Source organism: Lathyrus oleraceus, chromosome 4, assembly GCF_024323335.1.
Source record: "Lathyrus oleraceus cultivar Zhongwan6 chromosome 4, CAAS_Psat_ZW6_1.0, whole genome shotgun sequence".
NCBI lineage: Eukaryota > Viridiplantae > Streptophyta > Magnoliopsida > Fabales > Fabaceae > Lathyrus > Lathyrus oleraceus.
The window spans coordinates 470,391,185-470,413,623 of NC_066582.1; the positions used below are offsets into that span (position 1 = coordinate 470,391,185).

Consider the following 22,439-nt stretch of genomic DNA (forward strand, 5'->3'; position numbering starts at 1 on the left):
CTAGAATTCCGATGGAACCCTTGAACAATCGATTCCAAGTCATAGGTCTTGTTCTTTTTGAGCGTTTGTTATCCATCAAACTATTTTATTAAATACTTTGAATGAAAAAAATGACCATTTAAGTCTAGCATTCCGGTGAAACCCCAAATGATTGATCTCGAGGTTTATGTCTCGTTCTCATAAAACATTTGTCATTCACTTATAAAACATCCAACAAATCAAACTCTTTTCTCGTTGTCACATGATGATCATCAAATTCTTTTTTAAATGAAGGATAGTTCGTCTCGAGATGATGCAAAATAATGCTTCGTCCATAATCGTGTGAGTTGAGAAAAATGACATTTTTCTATGAATATTGATATCTAAAAATCCTTTCAATGCGATGCAAACGTCCGCTTCTCACATGTTTTAGGTAGAAAACAAATTTTTTCTGCTGATTAAGACAGAAATAACATTTTCTAAAATCGACCAACTAAGAAACAATTTTTACTCAGAACTACGTCGCCTTGAGTTCTCCATCGCACCTTAAGATACGTAGGAGCGAGACCCGCAATCTCGTCAGACACATTAATTAAAAACTTTTTTGCGGCTCCTTTCTTTTTTCTTTTTTCACTTTTAATAACTCGAAGAAAACAACTTACATAAGCTAACATTCAATCATAAATCTAACTAAAAAGTTCTTATTGAGTACAACAAACGTGAGAGGTGTTAATACCTTCCCCTTGCGTAATCGACTCTTGAACCCAAATATGGTTGTGACGACCATGTTCTTTTCAAAGATTTTATCAATATTTTCCTTTTCCTTCATTGGAATAAATAAAGTTCGTTGGCGACTCTATTCGAACACATTTTCTGCAACGTGCGGTATGCTTCGCGAAGGATTGTATTTTTTGAGGTACAACATCAGGCAACTCTAATAACATTCCTAGGCGCTTTCTTGGTCCCCTTAGACCATTATGACTCGCTCTTCGGGTAACCGATATTTCAAGATCAGGTACTGTGTGAATATAATCGCCCATAACAAATTAATGGTCATCCTGCCAAGGATGACATTATATGGTGATAAGGGGTCCACTATGAGGTAGTTGACTTCGATTGCCTTGGAATTTGCTCCTACATTGGAAGTCGTTTCCAATGTTATGTGACCCCTTACTTGCATCTGTTTGCTTGATAAGCCTATTAGCGAGCCCCATAATGCTTGAATGCTGACATGATCGAGTTTGAACGCCAGTAAGGTGCTCTAGAATAGGATGAATGCTAAGCTTCCCAGATCTATCAATACTCACTTGATATCCCAATTATCGTATTGCATAGTGATGACCATGGGGTCGATGTTAACATGGGGGTAGACTCTGATGGCTTCACTATTAGAGAAAACGATCTTGGACTCTGGTTCCCTTTGCATGGATTTAGAGAGGCATATGGATATTACATTTTCAATTAACAATTGCTTGGTGTATTTCCTCTAGGAGGAGCTAGAATTTTCTCCGTTGGCGAAACCTTTGGAAATTGTGTTAACCATAAAGCTTGGATATTTCCTGGACATTTTTGAGAGAAAGCGATGATAGTGATGGTAATAATGGAAGGTGTGACCCAAGTTAGTTTTACCGGGGTCCCACATTGGGCGCCACTATAATAGATAAAAAAGTACAAATGCATGACATCCATAATCTAGAAAGGGTGGCAAAAAGCTTTAGTATTTCTAGGTTTTAGGGAAAGCTCACGAGGGCGAGAAACCCTATTTTGGAGGTGTTTTCTGTGGTGTTAAAGGAAGCTCACGAGGGTGAGAGCTCCGTTGCGAGGGTATTCTTTGGTGAATAATTAGATTTCCTTCTCAACCTTAAGGTTGGAATAATTAGATTTCTTTCTCAGAAATAGCAATCACCCACTCCAATGATGGTAGTGGAAAATTGAATCCATATTTCCTAGTGAGATGTGGGTTATTTTTTTGACTCATTTTCTGTATTATCTCTAACCAAGACATATCATTTCCCACATTTCCCTATCCTGGATAAATGGGGCGTGTTGCATGAGATATCATCCCCTTATGGGCGATTGATCCCGTCCTTCCTTGTGGGCGATATGATTCCCTCACCTTTATAAGACCTCACAAATATATTACTACACCATTTATTCGATAAAGATGCAAATTCGAATAGTTTCCTTTTATCATATGGCCTAACCGATTAGCTTGTCATTTCTAATTGATTAGAAAGCCTCCAATCCCATGGATCGTTGCATTTTTTAGTTAAAATTTTGATATATAAAGGAATGATTTGCCCATTATGAAGAACACATTTTGTGAACTATTTACTCTCCTATCTCACCCATTCTCTTTTTGTTATCAATTTTATTCAATAGAGATTTCCTTAGTGCAGAGATAGTGAAAAACTTAATATAAGAGTTATGTCTATTTGTTATTGTGATGTATTTGCTTACTCATGAGCTTAATCCTCTTATTCTTTTATAATATACTTGAAGGTTACAAGCTACATCTATTAAAATCTTGTTGTAAGGTTGTTGGGTTGAACCTGTCTAAAAGCTCAAGTTGCTGATAATGGAAGTCTAAGGAGGAAACTCTTAGGAACTAGACTAGACGACATGGTTTAAGACCAAACCAGGATAATTTGCTGGTGTGATTTCTCTAAACTCTATCTCTTTATTTTTGTCTTTTATCCTTTTCCGCTGCTTAATCTCCACCTATATACTCTTTTCTTAAAATCAATCAACATAAAATCAATAATTTTCTAAAAAAAAGTTTTTTAAAACCAAATATCACAATTTACCCCCCCCCCCCCCCAATTTTGTTTTAATTCACTTGTTCAACAATCATGCATCTGATATGATGATGATTTTTCATGGTTTCTCTGACTAATCATTTGTTCAATTGAATTATCAACTGAATCTTGAGCCTGATAAGCTATGAATGTTGTTCCTGCATTATGCTTAGTTCCATGATCTATATACATGTGATTGATGTTTAATCTCTCTTGAGGCGGAGTGAATTATGCTTTTTCATTTTTTGTTTCGTCTCCTTGTATACCCTTTGATCATTCTTGTGTTTAATCTTTAGATTTTATTTATGGTTCGACATTGCTTGCTCATTCTCATATTGTTCTACAAGATGTTGGATAGAAGCTAACTGAGTTATAACTTTTGGTGTTTTATTTTATACTAAGATTTTATCTTGCATTGGTTAAACTTTCTCCATATTTTCTAAATGTGTATGTCTTTGTTGAGTTGATAACAACTATTGATTCAATGTTTCCTGTTGATGTCCTAAAGCCAGTTGTTCTCGCTCATCTCGATCTTTTGTTGTACGTTGTTGAAAAAGTTGATCTATATTTGTAGATTGTGTTTTTGTCCTCTTGTTTTCTATTATAAATTGTATCAAATGATAATTAATGTTGAACTGGCATTTCTAGAAATTTGCATGAATTTTTATAGTATTTCAACTATTGCATATGATTATTCTTTTATTGTCCTACATGTTGCATGTAAAATAGTAAGCATGATATGGTTTTGTTGAATGATTATATCCTAAGGTTTAGTAGTCCTTAATTTAATTGGCTTAGATTTTTGTTCCATGAGTAAATGCTCTTGTTGAGATGATGTTGCCTGAGTGTTTTGTGCATTATATTGAGATGATTTTTGATTATGCAGAATCTCTACATTTGGAATGTGTGTTGTTGTGTGTAAATTTGGTGATGTACTTGAAATAATGGCGTTTGTGGAATAAAATAGAGAAGTGCTAGAGGGATAAAAATGGAAAAGATAGGAATGAAGGTGTAACAATGGTGTTTGTTTGATAAGGATAAAATAGAGAAAAGTTGGAATACTCAATAAGAGATTTAAGTATAAGAATGAAACACTAATTGTTATAGAGATATATCTAATTTGTTGGAAACATAGAGAAAACTAAATAAAAGACAAAATAACTAATTAAAATAAAACAACTTCTTCATTCATTGTATATTCTCTAATGTGTTAAATACACTACATTATATAATAGAGTTAAATATGTTTGTGAGTCTCCTAAATATCCCATACTTCACTTTTAGTCCCTCAAAAAAATGTCTTCAAAGAATGATCCTCTTAATATTTTTCGTCCATACTTTTGATCCTTCTTGTTAATGTCCTTTATTAGAAGCTGATGTGACACACCACATAGAAGTTTTTTGGTAACTGGACATACACGTGGTAGTGACAGAGTGACAAAGATGTTAATATGACATGTCACGCCACTTAAGATTAACATTATACTTCACTACAAAAAATGTGTTAGATTACGAGGATTACAAACCTCCTTAAAATAACTGAAACCATGACACATGCAAGAGGATTGTCTACCTAAGCAATGAAAGCTCCAAAAAAGAGCTCAATAAAAATCACAATAACAACAATGACATGGGCACCAACTATTTATTCCTTTAATCCATAAGTTATCTTTGGCAGCCTCACTTATTGGTCTATATGTTACTAGAGTGTAAGTCTAGTTATCAATAAACAATGAATATCCAACCCTACCCATGTTATACATACTTGATTATATAGTTATTTATTCAATTCAAGTTACCTATATGTCCAGTACACTTTTATTTTTAGCTCATCATCTGATGCTAAGCTAGTGAAGAAGAACAAAGAAAGACACAATTAACCAAGAAGCATTTATTTTGGCAGTTACATGATATAAGTCACTAAAACAAACATGAGTATTAGAATTGAATGACCTAAAAACTAGACTATTAAAGTTCCTAGAGATTTATCAACACTAGTTTTTTATTCCCTTTTTTCATCATTTATTGCCTCACATGCATCATTATTTTCTTTGAGTTCTTTTTACTCTTCCATGATTTCTTTGAGCGATCGACCTTACGTTTCAAGCACCAAGAAAGTGCAAAAGAACCCAAGCAAGTTTAGAAATGAAAGAGCCATAATAGCCTGTTTGATTCCTTTTGTTTTATCATGTGCAATATCTATGTAGCTTTGGACCACAAAAGCACCAAGGATAACTCCTAGTTTTCCGGCTACAACCGATATTCTGTGACACATTGAACGAATCCTTGCTGGGAATAACTCTATCGGTACTAAAAAAGTAGTATTATTAGGTCCAAAGTTAGCAAAGAAAAGTGTAAGTCCAACAAGTATAACAAACATGATGAGGTTTCCATTGCAAAAATCATATTTTGATTTTATTTATTACTCTAGGTCACATGATTCTCCTGATGTTGAACTTTCAAGCCTTATTTAAGGTGAACCATAATACTGTGCATGATGCTTTTCTCGAGAATGACGTCTGGCTTGAAGTGGAGGAAGTAGTTGTGGGAATGATGGCAATGGTAGATTTTCTTATAGAGTTGCATCTTCTACAATTGACACGGTCTCCAACGATTCCCACCTGAAAGGTCAGAATATAAACAAAACTTAGGGCGAGCTTTTGAAGAGAAGAGCCACACATGTACATACTTTTGATATGGAAACCATTGATAGCATTGTAGGTTTGTATACGAAAAACATCCATATAGAAGTTCTACATGACAACTTATTGTCACAAAGTTTGCACTGCTTTTTGATACTTTTAACTTCAACATTTCCAATCTTAAAGCTAGTGGATGATTCATCTTTCTTCTTGCTTGTATCGAACCTTGTCGGATTCTGTGAAGCCTATACATTATTTGCATGTTGAGTTTAATAAGATTGCAAATCATTAAGATTACAAATTTGAGGATTCACAAATTCAACCAATGTTCACGTTAATCCTTGCTCGAATTGGTCTAATGGTTTCAGTTATTTTAAGGAGTTTTATAACCCCGTAATCTATTGCGTTTTTATAGCAAAAATAGAGTTTACACTTGGCATGCCACGTCAACATATTTGTCACACTGTTACTGTGACATGTATGTCTTATCACCAAAAATATTCCACGTGGTATGCCATATCAACTTTTTTTTAATAAATGTTGACATGAGAGACCAAAAATATGAACATAAAATATTAGACGATTCAAAATAAAAACCCATACCAACATAAAAGATTCAAAATACAAAAATCATACTCACTAATATTTTATGCGAGTCTGGACGAGTTAGGAAACCATAGAAAAAGAGTCACAAAGCTCATGCCAAAAGAAAGTTTGGAGAAAAAGATGGAAATTAAAGGGTCACATGAAAGACAAAATAACCCACTTCAATTCTTAAATCATTATGCGTGATAATAACAATAAACAATAAAGATAATTCACACAAAAGAGACTAAACAAATTATTACAAAAATAAAATCGAACCATAACAATCATGCGATAATTAAAGTCTCATAATCTACGGAACAAGATATTTGAAAAAGAGATTGAGAAGGTTTAAATAATAATAAAAAAGTTAAATAATTAAATTTAGTTTAATGTATTAGTTTTTATACCATTTAAAAAAACATCATTTATAGTAAGAAGATTAGAACCATTATAGATTATATAGATTAGAAGTTAGAACCATTCTAAGTTGTATTTTGTTGCCTATGCCGCTAAGTCATAATATATATTTACGTCATCCAATTAAAATTTAAAAAGAAATATTTACAACTGCTTCTTCCAGTGTGCTTGTTGTGTTCTTCGTCCCCCTCCTCCACTCCAACGCGTTTCATTCTTCTTTTCCCTTTCATTACAGTTTCAGTTTACATCCAAACGCGCCACAACGATACAACCGAAGAAGATCGCTCGCAAATCGCAAATCCTCACACTTTCTGTTAGATCGGAAAAACGACACCGTCTTCTCATCCATCACCGCCACGCGTTTCGTCGTGATGAGAGAACCCAGAGATGCAACCAAAGCTGATGTCAAAACCTCCAAACCCGCATCTTCTGGTTCTTTCCCTCTCATTCTCGACATCGATGACTTCAAGGTTAGCTAGTTTCGCAATTTCACTGTTTCAATTTTCAATTTCATTTTTCAAAATCTCACAAATGAAATTCGGTTATGTTAGGGTGATTTCTCGTTCGATGCTCTGTTCGGGAACTTAGTGAACGAGCTTCTTCCGTCTTTCAAATTAGAAGACCTTGAATCGGAAGCTGGTGATTCTCTGCCGAACGGTCATCTTCGAGATGCAAATAAATATTCACAAGGGGTTACGAGTCCTTTGTTTCCTGAGGTTGAAAAGCTCTTGTCTTTGTTCAAGGATTCTTGTAAGGAACTCCTTGAGCTACGTAAACAGGTTTTTATTTTCCTTCTCCATCCCTCTCTCTTACATACATACACAAACAATTATTAGATAACTTAGTGTATGATTGCTTCTGCGGCGAGAATAATTGATTCTGAGTGAATTGATTTTGTAGATTTGATTATGATTAAAAGTTAGTTGGATATAAAGTGAGTTCAACAACAAATTTTAGTGTTAAAATCACGTTTAAACTCAAAAGCTACAAATTGTAGCTTCAAGTAGAATCAATTTTGTAGGCAGAATCAATTATACTTTATAAGAACCAAATACATCAAAATCATTTCAGAATAAATTCTACTTCTCTAGAATTGCTTTTGGCTCTTCCAAAAGCTAAACCAAACATACACTAAGTTGCTTTATAGTGCGCTATTATAGTGCTGCTGTAACCGCTATTTGACAACACTTACCAATATTGGTTTGTTGTGCAATGCTATTAGGCTATTTGCCAATATTGGGTTGGTGTCTCGATTTTATTATGCTAATGTTATTTGTGTTTTTGAACGGAAGATTGATGGGAGACTACACAATCTTAAGAAAGATGTTTCTGTTCAAGACTCTAAGCATAGGAGGACACTAGCTGAGGTTTGTTTCTGAGCTATTTGGTTTGTGTTATTATATTGAAATTCACAAGTGTTTTCGGTTCTAGATATTATGAAATAGAAAAGGAAAGGTTATTGTTAGTTATTACCTTCATGATGTTTGGATATTTTGTTATCCTTTATAATACGTTGGTTAGGTCTCCATTGAGTTCCGTTTTTTGATTTTTTCTATTTTAGAGGATGCATATTATTAGTAATGCATACGTTATCAGTCTAGTTATTCGGTTGCCTTGTAATTTGATCACTTTTTTTGGAAGTGTGTGGAAACATTTTAGAAGATGGAGTGATGGACCTTTAATAGAAAGTTTGTTGAAAAGAGTTGTGCTAGAATTCCAGTTTAGAAGAACGGGGATCTTCTATAACATAATTATGTAACCAGGGCTGAATAATGTTTTAGGAAGTTTGAATTGGAATGATCTTGTGAATATGTATATCTTTGTTTCTTTTTCAGCTAGAGAAAGGTGTAGATGGGTTGTTTGAAAGCTTTGCGAGGTTGGATTCACGTATTTCTAGCGTTGGTCAGACAGCTGCAAAGATAGGAGATCATCTCCAGGTAGGGAGCAGTGTTCTTCCACCCTTCAACTATATTTTGATAGAGTAAAAGTGATCTCACATTTACTTGTATTATGATGCTTTATTGGTTGGTTGAGTATCCTTTGTGTTTGAAATATAATTTAATTTGCAATTCTGTTTTTTTGTCAGAGTGCAGATGCTCAGCGAGAAACTGCCAGTCAAACTATTGAGCTGATAAAAGTAAAAATCAGCCAATTCATTTGTGGTTTATACCCATCATTCATGTTGGAAAATTTATTTTAAGGTTGATTAATTTCTACAGTACTTAATGGAGTTCAATAGCAGCCCTGGTGATCTGATGGAGCTTTCTCCTCTTTTTTCTGATGATAGCCGTGTTGCCGAGGCTGCTTCAATTGCCCAAAAATTGCGTAAGCATTATGATATTGTATAACAATTTTATAATGCTTGACCAAATTATATCAGTGCTAAGCCAGTCAATTCTGTTAATTTCAGGGTCATTTGCTGAAGAAGATATTGGAAGACATGGCATAAATGTCCCATCAGCGGTGGGAAATGCAACTGCTAGCCGGGGATTAGAAGTTGCAGTTGCTAATTTACAGGACTACTGCAATGGTCAGTATTTTACAACAAACCTGTTCAAATAAACTTTCCATTAAAAGTGAAGATATATAGTCTGCATAAATTTCTTATGTTTATTCAGTCAAACTGAATGGTTAAGGAGTGGAGGATTTGCATATTTCCAGTTAAAACTGTTATAAACATATAATGTCATTCAAGAATTACATGAATGGCAAGGTACATGTTTGAGAATCTAAGATTTTTGTGATCCTCCAAAAGCTGATTTACTCTGTCTAGGTGGAATTTAATAGGCAATTTTATTCATATGATGACAGATTTCAGTAATTGTTTAGTAGGTTTTTACTATAGGGATACTAATTGGGTTTGTTGATCACACATGCATCTGTATGATCTTCTTGCATACAATATATTCTTTACACCTTACAACAACAATATAAATTGACTTTTCTAAACAAGAATAAGGTAATGTTTGATATTTTTCCCTTAGCAAGTTGTTTGGGCTTGTGTTCCGCTTTTATCCATTTTGTGCTTTTTCTATTGAAATGCAAATGTTTAAATTTTAAGGGCGTATTTGGCTATCACGTCTGATCTTTCTTAAGTATGGTGCGATCCTAACGTAAATAAATTCCGAGGAATTAAATTATATATGGAAATTTTATTCACTACCCTCTCTCTTTAGATATGAAGGTAAGAAATTGATTTAGCCTTAATGACAATTCAATAGTTGGCTCAATCATACCTTTCCTCAATACCATTGTCCATGGTCAGTTATTTACCCCTCTTTGCTTTTAAAAACATAGGAATAAATAGATCTTTTTAGAGTACCTGACCTTTTAACATATGGGTAAGACCAAAATATTTAGCAGCAGTCATGAATGTAAAATCCGACTTTTAGAAAGTCTTCTGCAGCAATAAAACTTTCATAACCATTTCACCATTTCTGCAGAACTGGAGAATAGATTGCTTTCTCGGTTCGATGCAGCGTCACAGAAAAGAGAATTGACCACAATGGCAGAATGTGCCAAAATTTTGTCTCAGGTAATAATGTTTGTTATACCTTATTACCCCTCTTTTGCTGCTCTCCTTACTCCCTCCCTAATAATATTTGTTCATTGCTTGTTACAACTTATTTATTTATTTATTGTGAATTGCAGCTGTTTGGTAATAAAAATGCCCTGTCTGAAATTTGAGAATGAAGTCGTGTTTTAGATATTGCTTAGGTAGCACTGTACATCGCCTTGTACATTATAGTTTACTAGATGTTGCAATTTGCCAATACTGCCTGGACTTTAACAATGTATTAATGGTTCTGCATATATAGATTCAAATCATATTTGTCATTGAGCACTTGACTTCGATTTATGATTTGTACAATGTCCTGGTCTGGAATATCTCTCCTTTGCTTCCTGTGCTTGTGCTATGTGTTGCTCACTTTCTTATAATAATAATAATAATAATAATAATAATAATAATAATAATAATAATAGTAATAATAGTGGAGATAAATCAATTGCTTTTAAAAATGTATCAAATGTATAATATTTATTGTTTAATATTTGAAAATACTCTTTGCAATGCAGTTCAACAGGGGCACAAGTGCCATGCAACATTATGTGGCAACTCGTCCAATGTTCATTGATGTGGAAGTAATGAATGCAGACACTAGGCTGGTTCTTGGTGACCAGCCTGTACAAAGTAGTCCTAATAATGTTGCTCGTGGGCTTGCCTCGTTGTACAAAGAAATCACAGGTTCGAAGTATAACCTCTTCTGTTAGAGAAACAATTTTTTCTTGAAAGAATCAGTGATGACAGGTAATTTGTTGCAGACACTGTCCGTAAAGAGGCTGCAACAATCACTGCTGTATTCCCTTCACCCAGTGAAGTTATGTCAATTTTAGTTCAGGTACCATAAAATGATCCTCACCTAGTATTGTGACTTTGAATAGGTGGTTTCATTTGGTGCATTCATGAACTTGTAATTTTTCACTGTTATTCTGTATACAGCGTGTATTAGAGCAGCGAGTCACCGCCCTTCTGGACAAACTATTAGTTAAACCATCTCTTGTGAATTTACCTTCCATGGAGGAAGGTGGGCTCCTATTCGTGAGTATAATTAACTAACTGACTTCATTATTATCATCTAAGTGCCAGTTTAGACTACAGGCTGATCTCAATGTAATCTGCATTTGGTTTGAGGCTGCAGTATATTCGAATGCTGGCAGTGGCGTATGAAAAGACCCAAGAAATTGCTAGAGATCTCCGAGTTGTAGGATGCGGTGACTTGGATGTTGAGGGTAATGAATTTACTTTGAATGTGCCTGATTTTGATAAACTCTTCTGTAAAAGGAATAATGGTTTGGAACATAGATGCACATGGTACTAGAAGAAATATCTTAGCTGCCCATTATGACAATACTTTGAGTATGCAGAAAAAGTTTTGTTTTTGGTATGATACATGATGCTGATTATATTTTGTTGATTTCTCAACAGTCGTCTTCTGCATTATAATTTGATGCAATGAGTTGTAGTGCAATTGTTGTGGGAGCTTTGCTCTCTACTTACGAATGATTGTTAAAGCCGATTATCATTTTTAATCTTAATTTGACACATAACTGGCAACATATATAATTTTTTATATATTTTTAATGGTAAACTTAGAGATTTAATTATGATATAGCTCAATGGAAAATATGATATTTAACCTGCGAATCCCAAAAAGCTCTATTCTAGCCTCAGGCAATTTTCATGTAGAGATTTTGACTTTTTAGGTTTTATGTCCTCACAATCTCATAAATATGCACTAATGTTTGGCATGCTTCATTCTTGTATTACTTTTTTGCATATCAGGCCTGACAGAGTCCCTGTTTTCAAATCACAAGGATGAATATCCTGAATACGAGCAGGCATCTCTTAGACAATTATATAAAGTGAAGGTTTGCAATTGTTTCAATTTCCCCTCCTTCCAAATTGGATTTGGTTTCGAAAACCTTTACAGGGATAGGTGGAATGCAGATGGAAGAATTGCGAGCTGAAAGCCAGATTTCTGATTCATCTGGGACAATTGGACGTTCAAAGGGAGCTACGGTAGCTTCTTCTCAGCAGCAAATATCTGTCACTGTCGTAACAGAGTTTGTACGTTGGAATGAAGAAGCAATCTCAAGATGCAATCTCTTTTCCTCCCAGGTAATTTCTTCCTCGATTGGTATTTGGGAAGGTATTTTTTCTTCTTCTGAAAAACCTTTTGCAACATAGTTTTTGCTTTAGGTAGCTTGAATATGGACTTTTTGGCTTTCTGCCCAGTTGGTTTTGTTTAATTGGATTAGAAGTCTGACTGCCTGGATGTAAGAAGCATGATATGTGAAGTTTACTTTCACCAGACTTGAGCTTCTGCTAGTTTTGATTTTTCTTCCATCATCTGTTGTCTCTTTCAATTTAGTTTAGCTTTTGAACAAATTTTTATTAAATCCATTTAATGACAATAATTTTTTTTATCTAAGTTTCTGTATAATGGTTTTGTCAAAATGTTTCTTAAAGAATTCATCAGTCCTTGATATTCATGTGTCTCTGGCACTTACCAACTCTTTGGTAATTAAGATGCTATTATTATTTCTAAATTTGATAAATTAATCTTTTGTAATAATTTAAACTGTTGTTACTTTACAGCCTGCTACACTGGCATCCCATGTAAAAGCAGTGTTTACTTGCCTGTTAGACCAAGTGAGTAAACTTCACAATTTGTCTGCATTCAGATATTTGATACATTTAGTTGGCAAAAGCTCATTCTTCTGTGGTTATTCTTGATGTATTTTACAGGTTAGTCAATATGTAGCAGAAGGTCTTGAACGGGCTAGAGACGGACTGACTGAAGCAGCTAATTTGAGGGAAAGATTTGTGCTGGGTACAAGTGTCAGCCGTAGGGTAGCTGCCGCAGCTGCATCTGCTGTAATTACATGAATGTTTTGTTTGGTGTTGTTCAAGTTTGTGTTGTATGCAATTAAATGACATTTAGCCAAACATAATGAAGATTTACTCGTTGATATGCAGGCGGAGGCCGCGGCTGCAGCTGGTGAAAGCAGTTTTAGATCTTTCATGGTTGCTGTACAACGTTCGGGAAGCAGTGTTGCTATTATTCAACAAGTATGATGAGGAGTATTGAGTTTAATAATTCTTTTACCATAGATATAAATAAAACCTCATAACTGATATGTATTCTTCTCTACAGTACTTCACCAATTCTATATCTAGACTTTTGCTTCCTGTGGATGGTGCACATGCTGCTGCTTGTGAAGAAATGGCTACAGCAATGTCCAGTGCAGAGGCTGCTGCTTACAAAGGATTACAACAGTGTATTGAAACTGTCATGGCCGAGGTCAGTTGGACCTGTAATATGGAGAATGATAGCCAGTACTCAATTACCTATTGTAAAACTTCTATGACGTGTCTACACACTACTACCCGCTCCTGATGGCTACCCTGTGTCTGCATAAGCATAACTATCCATATAATAAACTTAGAATAGATATTTCCCACATACTTTTATATATAAATTAAGTCTTAGTTCCTAAAGTATTCCACTTTAAACCCCTTCGCAGGTAGAGCGACTGCTTTCAGCTGAGCAAAAGGCTACAGATTATAAGTCACCTGATGATGGAATGGCTCCTGACCACCGGCCAACTACTGCCTGCACAAGGTGGACATTACTTGAGGAGTTGAAACTAGTATTAAAATTGATGATATTGATGTTTTCTCTAATTTATATATCGCATGGATGGGTATTTTGACTTAGCAGTGTTTTGAAAATTTGGTTGGTCTTTGAACCAAGAAAAGGAAAGATCCAAGGATTGAGAACAAACTGGTCTTTTTTACATACATACCTATAAATCTATGGCACCTTGCAAAAAACGCTAAAGACAAATATTAAATACACTATATGTTTGAATAGTGGAATCATGGAGAGAAACACCAAAATACATTTATATAGCTCCGATTCACTGTTTTCTTAGCTTCCAGTTTTAGATGACTGATCTTCCTTGCCAGTTAAGTTTTTAAAGCAGGGTCAATGGCTATATAGAATATGAAGAGTACATATTTGAATGCTGTTTAGGGACTAAGATTAATATTATGCAACATAGGTGACTTGGGGGTGATTTCATTTCTTATCAGACGATGCATTAAAATAATATCAATATTTTCTTTTATGCTTCTAATTTATATATTTGATCTTTATAATTATATTCTTAGTTCTTAACAACTGTACTTGTTTTTCTTTCTTTCAGGGTTGTGGCTTATCTTTCTCGGGTACTGGAGTCTGCATTCACTGCTTTAGAAGGTCTTAACAAACAAGCATTTTTGTCTGAACTGGTATGGTATTTTATCTTTGATCACTGACTATATACAGTTTGATCATTGTCTTATCAAATAAAATTATTAGCTGCTTGTACATAAACAAATAGGCGGGTATTCTTTTTAAGTTTAATAACTCCGGAGGTCCTTAGACTATTTTAGAATTTTTAAGTAGGTCCCAAATGCCAAAATCAAAAGTTGTAATTAAATCCTTGAAGTTGTCAATGATTGGTGATTAGGTCCCTAAACTAAGTAGTTTTTAATTGGTCTCTAAACTTTTTAATAATTTGTATTTAGGTCTCTGTGAATTTAGAAGCTCAATTACAAATTTTAAAGTTGAGGTACGAAATTGCAACGGGATTGGCTATATGGATCAAACGGTGACATAATGTTCTGTAATGTAACATATCTCTTTCCAACTCACTAATCTCTAAATCTTCTTCGGCCTACCTTCTATCTGATCTACTCTCCTTCCTACAAAAATATCTACCCTCTATCTTGCAAATTATTTAAAAACTCACATGGGACCTAATTACAAATAATTACAAATTATTTAAAGTTCAGAGTCATTAGAAGCTTTTTAGATTAAGGATCTAATTGTCAACATATGACAAATACAGGCCCTGATCATGAACTTTTTTAATTCAGGGACCTATTTAAAATTTCCTAAAATTTGAAAGACCTAAGGAGATTAAGCCTTTATATACAGTTCTGTGATCTGATAAAGTGTCCTGGTTCAAAGTTGCCTTTTTTTCCGATGACTCTAGTATGTGACCTTATTTATAATTTGTTATGAAGAATCCGATTTGAGTTTATTACTCTCTCTGTCCTTAATCGTTGGTTCTTTAGCTTTTTATTTTTGCCCTAAAACTTTAGTTCTTTTAAGAAACCAATATATAATTAATGATATTTTACCATTTGTACTCACAAAAACCTAAAGCATGCATTAAATGAATATACTTTTTGATGAATTAAGGGTAAAAATGTCTTATCTAAATTTATTATTTCTTAATGCGTGTGGCCAAGCTTGCTTAAAAGAATCTAAGATTTGGGACGGAGGGAGTATCTTTTATAGAGAAATGTGGTTCTTTTGATTGCTTACTTGCTTGTTAGTGATAGTTTTGTCCAATGTTTTAAAAATCAAGAGTCTATGCAAGATCGGGAGGGCAGTGAAAGATCATAACTCGAGGATCGTAGCACAGATCCTACTAGTGGGGTATATACACGGTGTTTACTATCCCTTTCCGACTTTTTATTTTCCCAACTAGCCCTGATCATCCACCAACACCGCGAGACTCTTCAATGTCATAAATTTGACATTTTAATCAATCTAGTTTGCAAATCAACAACAACCACCCTTTCTTTCCTACCATCACCGCGAACAACTCTGCAAGGTTTGTCTTTACTAGTTCTGGCCAAATGATGTTTCAGTCGGTAAAATCCTCGGTCAAATTCTTCCCCACAGTATTTGCACTTCCACCTTGAATTTTCACCAACACTATGCTCCCTGCCGGGTTAGACCTATTTCCAGGGGCATTTTTAGAAATTGTGTTGGTGAAGACTGTTATCGATGCACCACCGGCTAGAACTTCATTAGGATGGGAACCACTTATTTGAAGCCATTTACAACAACAACGCAGACATAACAAAGAATAGGCAGGCAAACAAGATGAAGATGTAACCTGGTGAAACAGAGGAATCACACACCCGAAACATAGGAACCACAGGAACCAGGCGAAATAGAGGAACAAAGAGAAGATGGAGAAGGAAGATGAACGGCGCACATTCCACAAGATAGCGTCTGAAAAGGATTTATGATCTCATTCATATTCTTTGAACTGTATCTTTCACAATTAAATTACGGGATCTTGAGTTGGGCATATTTGTTGGAGATGCATGAACAATGTTAAGGCAGCATTTTCAGATTAGGCTAACTGTGTATCTGTTCCCCTACATGTTTTACACTACCATCAAATGATCTGATTTTTACTGACCGAGTAATGATCATGATGTACCTGATTAGTTTTGTCACTTGTTTTACTTGCAATGAGCTGATAGCTGTTAATTATAGATACTAATTATATGTCATGATTATTTTTTAGGCTGTTGAGATGGTTACGCTGAATATTGTGTTTTTTCAGTTTGTTGTCTTAATTTCTCTATAAAACATGTTGGTTTGTCATTTTAGGGAAATCGCTTGCACAAGGTTCTGCAAAACCATTGGCAAAAATACACTTTCAATCCAAGGTATTTTCCCTGTTTTTTTACATCTTATAGACTATGATAATACTGTGTGTTGACTTAGAAAAAGTTGTTCTCGTTCTTATCGCAAACCGATCTTCCTTGAGGATCTTTGTTGACTGAATACTTTTCTCTACCCTCATCTCTTGTGTGTTGTAACTTGTAAAGGAAGTGTTTTTGTCTTTCAATTGTTGTGCCTACAGTGCTTTGTGATGCTTATGCTAGTCCCTAACTAGCTATTTGGCATCTTGCTGACTGTTGTTTGTTTGAGTCATTTGCAGTGGAGGATTGCGATTGAAGCGTGACATTACCGAGTATGGAGAATTTGTGCGTAGTTTCAATGCTCCCTCTGTTGATGAAAAATTTGAATTGTTGGGCATGTAAGCTAAACAACCTATACAAAAACTGAGTTTTACCCTTGCCTCCCATTTTTTACAAACTGATTTCTCAATTTTTTTTGTAGAATGGCCAATGTCTTCATTGTTGCTCCTGAGAGCCTTTCAACTTTGTTCGAGGGTACGCCCAGCATTCGGAAAGATGCACAAAGGTATACTACATTGGACATGCTTGTGCAATTATGTGTTTTTCTGTCTAAATTATTATTATTGTAAACTAAATGGTATGTAAATAAATTTTAACAATTTCCTTGCAATTCAATAATTTTACAAGGTAAATTTTTGGAGATTAATCCACACTCAGATTAAATCGTTATGACGGTTGTCATTAGTCACAAGACAACCCTCCCCCGCAAATAATTAAATGAATGATTTTACTCATGTTTTTCCCGATAAAATGCTCATTCCTCTGTGATCCTCAGGTTTATTCAACTTCGAGAGGACTTTAAGAGTGCCAAGCTTGCATCCAAATTGAGTTCCTTGTGGTCTTAACAACAGTGGGCTTGTGATCTTGAACTGCCTCTCAAGCTTGGTAGAGTGAGTATACATTTACCTTTTTTATGGGGTTATAAAACTGAGGCTCAATTGAACCCATTTTGTGGTGTGTTAGAAGGCATTTTGGTAGTGTTTCCTCTTACTGAACGTATCTGAAGGCATGGCTTGGAATGAAGAACGTGCAGAGCTTTATTTTTTATATATTCATTGTTTATTTCCAATTCCACCAAAGTTTTCTTGTGAGATTATTATGTTTATACATATTTTTTTTATATTCATTGTTCATTTCAAATTCAACCAAAGTAGACCCTGTTTAGACCGAGTAAATATAGGCTTTAACTTAAACTAAATGTGTAACTTTGGGATTCCTAACTAAACGTGTAAATTAAATTTCCATATGTTGTTTATGGAATGCAATAGATTATCTTACGTTGTAATATGGCATCTCTTGCATCTCTTTTGCTTTCCTTTTTCCATCTCTCTTGCACTCTCTTGCACACTAAACAGAGACTGTTTTCTTTAAAACTTACTCATTTTCTTTATAATATTTTGTTACGCTACCTAGTTTTGTATGTTTAATCTCATAATTGCAATTTGAGAGTTAGATGTCATTGATTACAATTACCGTTTACATCTTCACTATTAGTTAAGGCCACATTTGGCAGATGGGTTGAAATGAAACTTTAACATAACATATTTACCATTTTACCACCTTCGCCCTGCAATCACGGACACTTGATTAATTTTACATTAATAAAAATAGGTTATAAGTGAGAGAAGAATAATAATTTGACCAAATTAATTATATAAGATGTTGGTGTATTCATTATTACTACGCTAAATAAATAAATAAATAAATAAATAAATAAATAAATATATATATATATATATATATATATTATATATATATATATAATATATATATATATATATATATATATATATATATATATATATATATATATATATATATATATATATATATATATATATCCAAAAACCAACACAAGCAAAAGCGATTAACATTGATTCAACCCAATCAAAAACCCAAAGACAAATCTAAGCCTAAAAACTCCCTAAGATATTAACAAAAGGGAATTTTTTAATGTATCTATGTATTATTAGGGCATCATTTAAAAATACAAAATGCCTCTAGAATTTGAAGATGCATCTCAGATCGCACTCAAAGTCAATAGAAGTCTGATTTCAAAATTACGGAGTTGCATGCATCTTTGGGTTAGAATCCTTTTCCTTTTTCACTTATCTCTGGTTGGCCATGTACCGACCTATATTAAGAATATGTCACATGTTTTTGCATTTTTCCCGCTCAGAGGGAATCAAGTAACAAAGCTGTTTCGAGTGTATCTTGACCGTTTGGTAGTTGAGGATATACACCTTAACACATATGTCGATTACCGTGAGACGCTGTCATCTGACGACATAGTCTTATACTCGAGATGGTTGGCTTGCAGTTCACGCCTAACATTTCTTCGTCTGTCCGAGCGCATCATGCGATGGTTCAGCTACACCTAGACTATTCTTAGACATCCTGTTGTCTCTGATCTTCCCATTATGACACGTAGAGATATGAATATCATGTTTGATGATTATCTTAGTCATATGGTATCGAAGAATGCACAAAGTACCATAACTGAGAGCGATTGGAGTTATGTAGATAGATACATTATGTGATTCTTCAGGGTGTCACATCCATATATGATGTAGGACGTTATTAGAGATCCACTGATGCCAGCTCATCAGGAGATACCAGAGGAGAAACATGATAGGTTAGAGCATGCTCATGATGTGTTGCCTAGTTGTCGTTGTATTGTGGAGATTGCGCAAACAAGTATTGACAAATATATCTTTCTTGATGGTTCTGAGGCGAGGGAAGTCCTAAATGCCATTATGAAGGAGGTATAAGACATACTGATGTACTAGAGACATCGCTAGATCCCATGGACAGAGGAGTCTGAGGAGCTCAAGTCCAACATACACAGTAGTAGATAATATTTGTAATTTAGATTTTATGTTCGATTGTATTTTATTTTTTACTTATTTCAACTTCATTGTATATTTTGACTTTATGTCTATGTCATGGTGACTTATTTTGACTCTGGATTTATATATGTCATTTTTTCCATATTGGCTATATGGTTTAATGCTTATCACATAACAATGGTCTTAACATTTATAAATTGTCATTTTCATATGCGTAATCATAAAACTAACTTAATTGCGCTATTTTGACTGGTTACAGAGATGCATCACCCTAAATCCTAAACGGAGATACATCTTCGGATCAATAAATGTTTAAAATGGATCTTTCTGAGAGGGATACATGAGATGTGTTTTGAAATATTTCAGAGATGCATCTCCGAATTCGTGTTTACAAAATATGTTGGTGTGGCTCAGTGTGCATGGGGTGTGTTTTAAAATATTTCAGAGATGTATCTCCGGATCAATTGTAACATTTTGATTTAAGACAATTGTGCGTCTGGAGAAGCATCTCCGAAATCTGAGGGAGCGTTTTGGATTTTCCACAATGTGTTTTTGCACCCTATATAGAGTGGGATAAGAAATCCCCTTAACAAAATCCTTATCTGTTATCTTAGCTTTGATTTTTTCCAACTCCTATAAACAATGTTATCTATAATTATGGGTCATATGATCTTGTTATTTACTTTGTTCTCAAAGAAATCAAGGTTTCTATACATCCACTTCATACACTGTCTCTGCAAATGCACACTTGAGCACGTACATTCTCCATCCTTTGCTCTGATAGTTTCCAATGATCGAGTTAAGTTCTTCCTTCCATCCTTTTGGGGCATGATTAATCTTCAGCTAGCTCAAAATATACTCCCATATTTCTCTCAAAGTTGCACACGAAAACATAATATGTTGTAAAGTTTCTCTTTCCTGCAAAAACAACAAGTAACATTATTAAGGAGGCCTAACCGATTCATCCTATATTTGGTGGCTAATCTCTCATGATTGGCCCTAGGTCTTTCCACATTGTCGTACAAAATTTTCCTCCACTGAACAACCAAAGACTCTTCCTTTATTGAGATATACATATTCCTAGTTTGGAATTTAGGTTGCTGCAACATAGAACACCAAATCTGGGACTGATGCATATCCTACCTGACCTTGAGAATGGCTTTTAGGATCCAAGGGCATGACTTTCTGATTAGCACTGTCATGATGTCATCACCTTTTATACAGTAACAATGAATCCACATAATCCATGTTAACAACAGGTGACAAAATATAATTTTCTGGCATATTTCATTGATAAACTTAACAGCCTATAAATAGGCAAATACATAACTAAAGGTACCATGAAAATAGGCACTATCTAACATATTCAAAAATAAACTCCTATTGACTAGGTAAACTGAAACAAACTTTCTGATACTCCTAAAAACTAGGACAACTCAAACGTGCAGATTATTAAATTTTCTCAACAATCCCTCCCTTAAACTGATGTTCCAGACACACATTCAGTTTAGTGAGAGTTAAGCTTTAAAACTCCATTCCTCAAATTGAAAACTTTGAAGTACAAACACCAAGTAGCCTCCTGAGCTTCTGAAATGCAGGAAACTTGAGAGGCTTGGTTAGAATATCAGCTATCTGGTCTTCACTTCTGCAGTAAGTAAGATTAATGACTCCATCATTTGTGAGATCCCTCAGAAAATGATACTTCACATCTATATGTTTGCTTCGACCATGTAAAACTGGATTTTTTGAAAGCTTTATTGCTGAACTGTTGTCACAGTAAATCTGAGTAGGTCCATCCTCCTTAAAATGCAGCTCTTTAAGAATTTTCTTTAGCCACATAGCTTGACAAACACAAGCTGTTGCAGCAACAAATTCAGCTTCAGTGGATGATAATGTGACAATAGGTTGTTTCTTTGATGACCATGAAACAACTCCTGTCCCCATCTTGAAAACATACCCAGATGTGCTTTTTCGATCATCCGAATCTCCTGCATAATCACTATCCGTAAACCCAAACAAATCTGACTTTTCTCCACTTTTGTAGAACAACCCATTGTCCTTAGTTCCTTGCAAATAACGAAAAATTCTTTTTGCAGCCAAGAGATGAATCTCTGTGGGACATCCCATGTACCTGCTAATCACACTTACAGCATGCATTATATCAGGTCTTGTTGCTGTCAAATACATTAAACTCCCCACTATTTGTTTGTAAATAGTGTCATCAACCTTCTTTCCGCCATCATCTTTGTTTAACTTCATACCAAACTCAGATGGAGTATTTACAGGATTACAATCCTTTATTTGAAACCTGTTCAAGATTTCCTGCACATACTTCTTTTGAGAAATGAAAATTCCAGTAGAAGATTGCACCACTTCAATGCCAAGAAAGTAATGCATCATGCCAAGATCAGGCATCTCAAATTCAGCCATCATGGATTTCTTAAAACTTCCAAACATGGCTGTATTATTTCCAGTGTAAATCAAATCATCTACATATAAGCAAACAATGAGCATTTTTCCTCCATCTTCAGTCTTTGTAAAAAGTGTATGTTCATAAGGACATTTTTGAAATCCTTCCTTCAAAAAATAAGTTTCTATACGATTATACCAAGCTCGTGGAGCTTGTTTTAACCCATATAGAGCTTTCTTTAACTTATACACTTTGTGCTCATTGCCAAGCTTTACATAACCAGGAGGTTGATCGATAAATACCTCTTCTCGCAAATCTCCATGGAGGAATGCTGATTTCACGTCCAACTGGAAGATAGGCCATGAGTTTTGAGTTGCCATAGCAATCACCAATTTGATTGTATCATGCCTTGCAACAGGAGCAAATACTTCTTTATAATCAACACCAAACTCCTGCTTGTAGCCCTTAGCTACCAAGCGTGCCTTGCGTTTGTCAACCTCACCATTCTCCTTCAGCTTTGTCTTGCAAACCCATTTTACACCAATTGTCTTCTGCCCTTTTGGAAGATCACATAGCTCCCATGTGTCATTTCTTTCAATGGCTGTAATTTCAGCATCCATTGCCTTTCTCCAT

At 34.7% G+C, this 22,439-nt stretch overlaps 1 protein-coding gene across 2 annotated transcripts; it reads left to right on the forward strand.

Annotated features, from left to right (window-relative positions):
• The first annotated feature begins 6,471 nt into the window (after positions 1-6,471).
• On the forward strand, positions 6,472-17,834 carry LOC127076196 (exocyst complex component SEC10b). 2 transcript variants are annotated; one of them, XM_051017778.1, is made up of 24 exons: positions 6,472-6,894; positions 6,976-7,203; positions 7,717-7,791; positions 8,260-8,361; positions 8,511-8,561; positions 8,644-8,749; positions 8,835-8,954; positions 9,868-9,959; positions 10,502-10,670; positions 10,748-10,824; positions 10,926-11,024; positions 11,125-11,215; positions 11,769-11,854; positions 11,934-12,104; positions 12,585-12,638; positions 12,735-12,863; positions 12,966-13,058; positions 13,144-13,290; positions 13,514-13,611; positions 14,198-14,282; positions 16,453-16,511; positions 16,787-16,885; positions 16,969-17,052; positions 17,323-17,834. In XM_051017778.1, the coding sequence occupies exons 1-24, from the start codon at positions 6,796-6,798 to the stop codon at positions 17,390-17,392; spliced, it is 2,484 nt and encodes an 827-aa protein (XP_050873735.1). In that variant the 5' UTR covers positions 6,472-6,795; the 3' UTR covers positions 17,393-17,834. The 2 variants fall into 2 exon arrangements, with proteins under 2 accessions (XP_050873735.1, XP_050873736.1); XM_051017779.1 differs by having other exon boundaries at positions 12,735-12,839.
• Positions 17,835-22,439: the final 4,605 nt, after the last annotated feature.

Bases quoted from the DNA above. Each gene is read 5' to 3' on its own strand.
- LOC127076196 (XM_051017778.1), top strand. From the start codon at position 6,796: ATGAGAGAACCCAGAGATGCAACCAAAGCTGATGTCAAAACCTCCAAA. The intron at 10,825-10,925 runs GTACCATAAAAT...TTCTGTATACAG, and splicing joins TTATGTCAATTTTAGTTCAG to CGTGTATTAGAGCAGCGAGT. The intron at 17,053-17,322 runs GTATACTACATT...TGTGATCCTCAG, and splicing joins ATTCGGAAAGATGCACAAAG to GTTTATTCAACTTCGAGAGG.